The 10,102-nt window shown below is 49.4% G+C and overlaps 1 protein-coding gene across 1 annotated transcript; it reads left to right on the top strand.

The window, feature by feature from the left end:
• Positions 1-798: 798 nt before the first annotated feature.
• On the top strand, positions 799-9,597 carry INTS15 (integrator complex subunit 15). The gene is made up of 6 exons (XM_075059475.1): positions 799-1,046; positions 2,053-2,274; positions 3,595-3,760; positions 6,016-6,543; positions 8,228-8,267; positions 8,822-9,597. Exons 1-6 carry the CDS (start codon positions 855-857, stop codon positions 9,027-9,029), a joined length of 1,356 nt encoding a protein of 451 aa, XP_074915576.1. The 5' UTR covers positions 799-854; the 3' UTR covers positions 9,030-9,597.
• Positions 9,598-10,102: the final 505 nt, after the last annotated feature.

The raw sequence follows: 10,102 nt of genomic DNA, 5'->3' as shown, positions 1-10,102 counted from the left end.
CACCCCACATTTCCAAGACGCCGGTTTCAAGCGAGCGTGCCAGGGCCAGCGGGAGCCCGGCGCTGAGGCCTGGGGGCAGCCGGCATGTGCCGGCGTCACCCCCGCTATCTCTGGTCTTCGGGTGCGAAGCCGAGCTGGGACCCCCAAAACCCGACGGGTCCCTGCCGTGGTGCCTGTCCCCCAGACCCCCCTCAGGAGGTCCCCTGGGGCAGGCCCCATCCCCGGGGGGGGGGGCTGGCGGCCCCTCACCCCAAATGTTTCCACAGTTCGCCCCGGCCCTGCCCCAGCGGCCTTGGCCGATGATGTCCCGGTGTTTCCTCAGCCTCCAAAAGCAGCTGCCGCCTTTCTCAGGAGGGTCGGGCCGGGCCGGGTGCCTGCAGTGCGCGGTGCTCCTCAGGGGCTGGGGGGGGGGGGGGGGCCTGCTGGCACCCCCCCCCCGCCCCTCCCCGGGGCCAAGCACCCCCTCAGAGCAGGGCCAGGGCCTGCCCCCCGCTCCCCACAGTGGGATCAGGGCTGGGCCGAGACGCCCCCCTCCCAGCAGGGCTGCGGCGGCTCCCCAGGGCCGGGCCCCCCCCCCCCAACAAGGGCCGAGACCCCCCCCCAGGCCCGCCCCAGGGCTCAGCGCCTCCCCCCCCCCTGCCGCTGCGGGCGGGGTCGCCAGGGGGCGCTGCGGGCGCCGGGCGCTTGTGCCCCTTTTTTGGCCGGCGCGGGCCGCCGTAGCGCCCGTCGGCTCCGCGCCTCCGCCGCTGTGGGAGGCCGCGCCGCGCCGAGCGGGGCCGGGCCGGGCTTGGGGGGGGGGGGGGGAAACGGCGGAGAGGAGGGGAAGGGGGTCCGTTCTCGGTGGGGTCGAAGCCATGAGCGACATTCGGCACTCGCTGCTGCGGCGGGACGCGCTGAGCGCCGCCAAGGAGGTGCTGTACCACCTGGACATCTACTTCAGCAGCCAGCTGCAGAGCGCTCCGCTGCCCCTCGTCGACAAGGGCCCCGCCGAGCTCCTGGAGGAGTTCCTCTTCCAGGTCCCCAAGGAGCGCGGCGCTCCGCCCAAGGTGGGCCCCGACCGTCGGCGGGTTGCGGGGCGAGGCCCTGAGAGTCCGAACAGGGTCCCCGGGGGCTGGTGGAGGCCGAGGCCCGGGGGGGAGCAGGGCAGGCCCTGGGGGCTGACGACGTGAGGCCGGGCGGCGCCCTGGGAGGCCGGACGCAGCCCCAGGGAGTGGCTGTAGAGGCCGAGGCCCCAAGAGCTCAGGACGGGATCCCTCGGGGGCTGCTGCTGGAGGCCGAGGCCTCAGCAGGACAGGATGAGGTCCCTGGGGGGCTACCGCTGGAGGCCGAGGCCCCAAGAGCTCAGGACGGGATCCCTGGGGGGCTGCTGCTGGAGGCCGAGGCCTCAGCAGGACAGGATGAGGTCCCTGGGGGGCTGGTGACTGAGGGATTTTTGGCAGGGAGGGGGCTGGCTGGCAAGAACCCGATGGACTGGCCAGGACTCTGGGAGACCACACAGGGCCCCGGAGAGGTGTGGTGGGCTTCTGGGGCTTGCTCACAGCCTGACAGTGCTGCCGCTGGGCCCTTACGAGGGGCTGGGTGTGGGATGGAGCTGGGATGGGGCCCTCCCAGAGAGCAGCGAGCAGAAACCACAGCTGCTGGTGAATGTCAGGGTTCATGGGCCTGGGGCCCGGTGGGTTGCTGTGCCCAGCTGTGAACCCCCCCAGCTGCCCAGCAGCACCCTCAGTGCTATTATTTGCAGAGGGAGGAAATACTTTTCACCCCAGTATTGCTATCTGTTTCATCTTTTAGTTCATGGGCAGCGCTTGGAGGTGCAGCACGCACCAGACTTGGGTATCCGGGTATTCAGATACAACCTAGGGCTTGTCATTGTAACTAGGTAAATGTAGTGGTGGTTCAGGAAGCTTGAATATCTGTGCTGTGTCTAAAGATTGAGTTTCTAACACCGGAGGGAAGCTCAGCCTTTACTGTTCCTGTCTTTTCACCAAAGCAGCTCTTGGTTCTTCAAAGAACCCCAGTGTATTTTGCAGCTTTGCTTTTGTTTTCTTTCAGAGATTGAATTCACTTCAGGAACTTCAGCTCCTTGAGATCATGTGCAATTATTTCCAAGAGCAAACCAAGGATTCAGTCCGGCAGATCATTTTCTCGTCTCTCTTCAGCCCTCAAGGAAACAAAGCAGATGACAGCAGGATGGCTTTACTAGGAAAACTGGTTTCCATGGCAGTGGCTGTGTGCAGGGTTCCTGTTCTGGAGTGTGCTGCCTTCTGGTTGCAGGTACAGCTTCTATGCAGGCAGGGCAGTCTCGGGGAAGGAGTGAGGGAGTGTGCCGCAATGGGTAGCAGATGAACTGAGGCAAAGTGTCACCTAACGGTTGGTGACAGCCAGTTGCAGTCAGTGGCAAGTTTCAGCTGATACAACAGCTGGCTGCTGCAGCTATGTTCACCCTATGTCTGTGCTCGTGTCCGTTCCCTTGCTCCAGCATAAAGGTAGAGCTTTTGCCAATCCATTTATGTGCTGCACTGGCAGAAGAAAACCTGTTTGGGTTTTGGTTTGGTTTTGGGTTTGGTTTTTTTACTGTAAGTGAAAGTTTTATTGGGTTTTTTTTTCTTTTTTCTTACCTTTTTTTTTTTTTTTTTTTTTTTCACCCAACCAACCACAGCATGTCAAAAGGGATCAGTGGAGGGTTTGACCAACACAGGGAACAAAATCAGGGCGGTTCATGGTCACATTGCCCAAAGAAGACGGCTCTGGAGTTTGGGAATTAAACTGTCCCTCATGTACAATTTTGTGCATGGCAGAAGCAGCAAACCTCTCTCTTGAGATTTGGGTGCAAAATAACTGTGTCTGGTATTCATATCCATGAATGCAGTATGTCAGGGATCTTCTATATCTCCTTCTTTCCTATTGAGATTCCCCACTGCAGACCTTGGGAAGTGCATCTTTGCTCCTGCTGCGTCTGCAGCATGTGCAGAAGTCATCTGCTTTACAGAAGGGGAAGAGCAGAAAGCCTGTACTGGGAGGAAAGGGTGGGAGAAGGCAGACCGGTACTGTTTCTGTGGGGTCCCCCTTTTCCCATCTGGTGAGCCTTGGTAGAGGAGGAGGGGATGTAACCTAGATAGCAGAAGAAGGTGTAGTTTTTTGCAGATTGCAGCTCTTAAGCGACATGACAATTGCACAGAATTTTTTCCACGTTAAAAATGTCAAGTGTAACTGATTGGTTACTGAACCTGTTGTTCTGGTACTGAACTAGGTGAACTACAGAACTATGTTGCTGAAGTAGTAAAGAAAATCTCCATCTAAGTCAAAATATTGATGTAAAAGGTTTTAATTTTAAACTACAGATACTGTAACCATGAAATATCACCATGTATTTTAATATTGTGAAATAGTAATTTTATTTCTGTCTGAGTGGATCTTTGATATGCAGGTTGAGAGAGAAAGCACGCTTTAATTTTGGGAAACTGGAAACACAAATGTTGAAACAGCAAAGTGGCATAGTGTTTAGGCAATGTAAACTTTAAAGTTGGCTCTGTAGAACTTCCTGTGACTGGGTTTAATCTGCTTTTCCTTGTGTGCTCTCCTCCACCCCTCCAGCGAACCCCTGCTGTGTATTGTGTCAGGCTAGCCCGAGCCTTGGTCGATGACTACTGCAACTTGGTGCCAGGCTCCATCCAGACCCTGAAGCAGATATTCAGTGCCAGTCCTCGCTTCTGCTGCCAGTTTATTACATCCGTCACAGCTCTCTATGACCTCTCTTCAGGTAAGTGTTTCCAAGCTGTGTCATTCGAAGTAATAGGTGCAGTGTAATGCAACACAAATTAACCATTGCAAGTGAATTAACTGCTGAAATTCTAAAGATGCTTATTACCATGTAATTCTTGCCAGAAGCAGCTCAGGGGTGTGGCTGTTGCCTCATCTGTCACTGGGGTGAGAATAAAAATAACCACTCTGGCTGAAGGGAGAGTCTTTACTGCAGAAGCAGGCAGGTAACGCCTGACACATTGGTAACTTCCTCCACAGAGGGCAAAGGACACGGGGACCTTATTGATTGAGCAGCTTTAGGAGTGAAAGCTGATCTGCCTGGGCTGGACAGTTGGACCTCCATATTGTGTGTCATCTACCCAGCAGATAGACTCAGGGCTGTCTGTCAGTCCGATCCCTTCCAAAAAGGGGAGAAACACAAATTCTGAATGTTGGCAAGCTGCAGCAGGATTTCTGTTGAGCAGTGATGAGAAACGCAATCAACAGCGTACCTCCAGCATGCTCTTTAAGTGTATGTGTGACCAGCTAGTGATATGACCTGTCTCAAGTTGTTGTTGCTCAGACGCTAGAAATGTGTAGGTGTCTAAAATAAGGTTGATTTACCTTTACTTGGCTAGAGAGGCAGAGAGCTCGTGGTAGACAAGGGAACAACCACACTAAATACCAACATCACGTATAATCCAAAAAAACAAATACTATTTGTTGTCAATAAAGGAAATGTTCTGCATGGTCTTCTCCAGATAAGCAGCTTGGCATTAGTGAGAGAGAGGTGCAGGCTTAGATTTTTTTTTTTTTTTTTTTTTTTTAGTGTTTGGTAGAGCTCATAGCATATTCTTCCTCAGTATTTTATATCTGTTTTGTGCAACCACTTGGAAGCTCATCCAGCTAATGAAAAGACATGTCAGAAAGGAAATAACATGAGTTATAGGAAGTAATTTTCTTTAATTCCTTAGTTTCTTTGAGATTATATTGGTGACACAAGAAAAGGAAGCTTGCTCTTCAAAGAGTGATCTGTAACTGGGCAGTCTCCACCATGTCCTGAGGACAGGAGTCAATCACACAAACAGCAGTGTCTATGATACTCGGAGCTTTCAGAAAAGCTAGAAACTGGAAAATACCAATTCTGTATGCAGTGCACATTAGTAATTCAGTAGTCCAGACGATTTGTCCTATAAGTCATTTCAGGTACAAAAGACCTGACTGGATAGTTCTGTGCTGAGCCCTGTATTGGCACTGTACACAACTCATAACAAAAGTACGTTGCTCAATCCAGTAGCCTGCCCCTGTGAGGGGATGATGTGCGTGAGCAGCTCGGAACACCTGGCATTTGTTTTCAAGAGTGAACATTAGAATTTGTTGTGCTGCGTGTTTGCCAAGCCTTTGAAGAACTAGTTTTACAAGGTCAGGTCGGAGGACGGCCTGGTGTACGCCTGGGAAGATGTGGCTGAAGACAGTCACGAGTATGTGTATGGAATGTTTTTATCTTTAAGTGTTCTGAGGACTGGCAAACTTCCTAGCTGAGCCAGATATGCACTCCTGTGTTAGTAATATTCACTGTATGCCGTTAGTTCTTTCCAGATCCTTGTTGAAACATATATAAGTTTGATTCTTTTGTGAAATAAACGGAATCTTGTACAGATAGCTTGAGCACTTAGTTCAGTCGCTGCAATGATGCACGATTACTGTGAAGTCAATGTTTCTCTTGTCTGTGACCATCTTTCACTTTTTACTTGAAGCTTTACAGAATCTTATAATCCTTTATGTCTCATGTGATCGTGTTGTTGCATTCAGTTTTTCCACAAGACATGCCTGTTTAAGTGAGCCTTAAAGGAAGTGAATGATTGAGGTGAAGAGAAAGAAGTGCCAACAAGTTTTTCCTGTTCCCTTGCCCATTGTACCTCCTGTGGCAAGGGATAAATGGAGACTGAACTTAGAGGAAAAAAGAGCAGGTGATGGGTGGGAGAGAAAAAAATGACAAAGGAAGCTTTGCTGGGAAAGGGGATAAATGTTCACATTTGGTGGTGTCTTCAGAATAGGTGGAGAAGGTGAAGTTGACAGGAATATGGTTGTGTCTTCCCTGGGGCAAATAAGCATCTACCTTTGGCGTCTTGAAAAAAAACAGCAGAGTTGGCGAGGTTCTGAAATTGTAATTGTGACAGTGCAGGAGGGATATGTGTGAGATTAATTAAACACTATTGTCCTGTGCTTCAGTGCAAGGCTCAGCTTACCCAGCAATAACTTTCTTATCTTCAGATGACCTCATCCCTCCTTCGGATCTGCTTGAGCTGATTGTTTCCTGGATCTTTGAAGACCCCCGCTTGATCCTCATCACGTTTCTAAACACTCCTATTGCAGCCAACCTGCCAATAGGGTTTTTAGAGCTCACCCCACTGACTGGACTGATCCGTTGGTGTGTGAAGGCCCCCTTGGCTTATAAAAGGAAGAAGAAAGCCTCTCTCTCAAATGGACACCCCCCAAGCAAAATTGCCAAGGACTCGACTTCAGGAGAAGACAGAGATTGCCATCAGCTATATTCAAAACTGCATCTAAGTGTCCTGCAGGTTCTTATGATGCTTCAGGGGCATTTAACGGAGAAGAACCTTTATGGCCGCCTGGGCCTAGTACCCTTTGATCACGTGGTTCCGCTTGTTGAGGAAATTAACAGACTATCTGATGAACTCAATCCCCTCAATGCATCCAAAGAGATTGAACTGGCTCTAGACAGACTGGCTCAGGCTTTGCAAGTGGCCATGGCATCGGGAGCACTCCTGTGCACTAGAGGTAAGTTGTTGGTGGGGCTGGCAGAGACCCTGGCATGGGATTCTTTTCATCCAGTGTGTGGATGTTGTATGAGGGAGTTTTGGGATGGCAAGAGTAAAGATCAGTGTGTTCACAGCAGAAGTACTAGTTTGCCACTCTTAGGAAGCGATAGTGCAGGAAATAGTTCAGGAAAAATAACTGGATGGGAAGTAAGAAAGGAGAGATCGTCAATGCAGGTGACTGGTGCGTTGCTTTGCAGAACTGCAGAATTGATGTTCAACCTTGCAGTGTGCACAAGGGGGTTATATGTGGGTGTCCAGCACAGGGACATATTTGCCCCTCTCAGAATTTCTTGTAACTATTTAAAAAGCACTGTTTAATTGTGCTTCAATTTGACCTCTCTGAGTTTGCCTGCTGGAGGAGAGTCCATGAAGCGGATAAACCCATGGGGTGGGTGTGCTAGACAAGGAATTTGAAAAGCAAACAAAAACTCCTCATCTGGAATTTCTGGGCCTTCAGCTCTCCTGTAATGAGACCCCATTACAGTGTGTAAGGTTTCAGTTAAACTTAGTAAGGAACCCTGCTAATGTGGCTTTTGTTTGCCTTTCCTGTCTCCAAAACCAGTTCTTTTGGAAAGACCTGCAGAGATGAAAAAGGGGAAGTGCCTCAACACAGCGCAGGGCCAGCCAGCCAGCCAGTTTTCTTGATACATTCTCTTGGAAACAGGCAATTTTTAGTGTGACCAGAAGGCTTAAAGCTCCCCAACAGCCAGGACAGTTAGTGCAGATCCCAGCTGCAGAGAGCTGCCTCTGCCTAAGCAGGTGCCTGAGGGTTTTGCTCTGGCTGAACCAGTGCTGCTTCTCAAATCTCAATGTTTTTCTTTCTAATTTTTTATAAAGTAGCTCTGGGTGTAATAAGAACAAGCAGAAAAGTGGAGGGTTTTTGAGTTGATGGGTTATTTCAGCTGTGTTTTTACTTAGCTGTTTACCTGGTACATTCTGAGTGCTTGCTCTTACTGTAGAAGGTAATCCAGTATAAGCAACTGCTGAAATACCAGTTATTTCAGTGTTTTGGGAGTGCGGTTATCTACAAAGGCAGGAGTTTGTTCTCAAGCTGTTCCTGAAAGGACTGTAGCAACAGGCTATGTTGTTAAATACCTTGGTTCTAGCTATTCTGCTTTAGCAGAAGTTTGGAGATGGTAAAAAAGGTGTAATTTCTAGTTGATAGACCTCAGCAAAAAAAACCTCAACCCTTTTTTTACACTAGCACTGTTTAAAAAGTCCCAAACCAATACAAAACAGGTATTGCATAAGCTTTGACCCCATGCCTTTCTCATCATAAATGCCACATTCAGTGGGCAGAGTCATACCCTGTATTTCCTGTGTCTTACTTCTTGTTAGTATATTGGTATTGCAAATTCTGTACTAAGGCTTGGTCTGCCTTGAAATGAAGCTGCATTTCCTATATGGCAGCATAGGTTCAATGTCAAACATACAATAGAGCGTCTGGTGTGGAAAGTTGAGGTAATGACTAGTGAGATGGAGAAACATTTTCTCTCCTGTGGAAGTTTTTGGCCTGAGAATGGGATTCTGGATCTGTTGATGACTGGAGCTTTTTCAGTAATCCTCCTAGAAGGGAGAGTGGTGAGGAAGATTGCTCTAATTTCTGTTCTACCCTTATTGTTATGTCTTCTGTCCTCTTTCAGATGACTTAAGAACTGTGTGCTCCAGGCTACCGCATAACAAGTAAGAGACCTTTCTACAGCTGTGTTCGTTTTGGTGCATATTCCAAGACATGCGCTTGAGGGCTGCTGAGACAAAATCTCTAAAAATTTGTGTTTACTTTCTGGAAGTCAGCCTTTACTCACACACAGTTTAGTGCCAGGCTAAAGGTGCTGGCTACTTCTTCCCTTGCAAGCTGGACTTTCGACTGAAGGAGACTTCAGTGACTCCCACCATATAGGTGATCTTGCCTGGCCTGTGTTAGAACAAATGCACAGAAAGGGAAAATGAAATTACAGCATAGAACCTGCCCCAGAGTTGTCCTATCCCCAACTCCCCACTTGTTTTACCTGACCCTAAGCTGAACTGCACTTTGCTTCTTGCTGCTTTGGAAAGAGCAACCAAGTTTTTAAAAAACAACACAAAAAAAAAAGGTGGGGGGGGAGGGAAGAGGAAAACAGCAGTGCTGTGTGTTGCTTATGAATTGTCCTTGGAGCCAGGCCCTTGTGGGCTGGGCATAGCTGTGACAAAAGCCTTCTCTAAATAATCCTCATGCTTGTCTCAATTTCTGTTCACAGCCTGCTCCAGCTGGTGATTTCAGGTCCAGTACAGCAACCGAGCCATGGCACTCTGCCACCAGGATTTTATCCTCATATCCATACTCCTCCTCTGGGCTACCCCGCGCATGCTGCGCACCCTGCGCTCCCGGCTCACCCGGCGCTCCCGGCTCACCCTGTACAAACATTTATACCAGGAATGACATTCCCATACCGACCTATTCGCTAAAATGCTAAGACTGTAGAGTGTACCCAGTTTCCCTTAGTTTGAGGAAGCCTTGCAGATGAAACCAAACATCTTGGGAACCACATTTTCCTCTTTGGTGTAAGGCTGAGCAACGCCCGCGTGAAGGATCAGCCCTTTGGCAGTGGTGAAGACACAGACGGGTAGACTGCAGTCAGTTTGGATGTGGGATGTGGATACTAAGGCAGATCATAGGGACAAAAGGAGTGGGTGGGAAGAGGCAACAGAAACTCCAAACTTCTGCAGTGTGTGGGAATTTTTTTAATCCACATTGTTTCATATAATCCCCAAGGGCATGATATTTCTCAATCATGTGTTTTTCTGTTTATGGCACGGTGAGCCCAGCTAGTCTTGCTCCAGGAGGTCCAGCAAGAAAGGCGTGAGATTTTTCAAGCTAGTCCACTCCAGCCTGCTGGTTTCTTTGTAAATGTTTGTATCTATAGCTACAGAGTATGTGTACACTGTATATTTTTGGAACACAAATGTTTGTTTCAGAAGCACAAGGTAGAGTAAAGCAGCACTTCCTATTAAAGGAAACAATTTAAGAAGCATAAAATAATTCTGGTGCTTTATCTTTCAAACAGCGATTAGAAGGTCCAACTCGTTAAGGCCTATGCTAAGGAGGGAACAAAATCCCTTTGTCCCCATCATCCTCCATCCAGGCTTGGGAAATGCCCTCTTTACACACTTCGATCAGTGATTCATGAAACTTTGGGCTGAGATCTGGTGCGTTTCATTAATGTTTGCTAGAAAACTGGCCAGCAGCCAGCTGTGGCATGCTGGCCAGCTCTGAGCGAGGCGCAAGCGGGTGTAGAAGCATCTGGAGAAGGGTGGCAGAACTCGCTGATGTTAGTGCCACATTGAAATGCGCCATCCAGCCCGATTAGTTGAGCTCTTCTCTGTCGTCATGCTGTGATCCTCTGAGCCCTCTCTACTGGGTGAAAAAGCAAGAAAGAAGGGTCCTTTCTACACATAGGTGACTATTCCAAAGACCTCCGCTGTTGTTGTCCTCATCGGAGGAGATGTGGTGGCTGTGGTTACCTATTTGCACACTGGCT

Source organism: Buteo buteo, chromosome 29 (assembly GCF_964188355.1).
Source record: "Buteo buteo chromosome 29, bButBut1.hap1.1, whole genome shotgun sequence".
Classification (NCBI taxonomy): Eukaryota; Metazoa; Chordata; class Aves; order Accipitriformes; family Accipitridae; genus Buteo; species Buteo buteo.
The sequence above is the reverse complement of the archived record's forward strand: the minus strand, read 5'-3'. Positions and strand labels throughout refer to the sequence as shown.

Bases quoted from the DNA above. Each gene is read 5' to 3' on its own strand.
- INTS15 (XM_075059475.1), top strand. From the start codon at position 855: ATGAGCGACATTCGGCACTCGCTGCTGCGGCGGGACGCGCTGAGCGCC. The intron at 2,275-3,594 runs GTACAGCTTCTA...CCACCCCTCCAG, and splicing joins GTGCTGCCTTCTGGTTGCAG to CGAACCCCTGCTGTGTATTG. The intron at 8,268-8,821 runs GTAAGAGACCTT...TTCTGTTCACAG, and splicing joins TCCAGGCTACCGCATAACAA to CCTGCTCCAGCTGGTGATTT.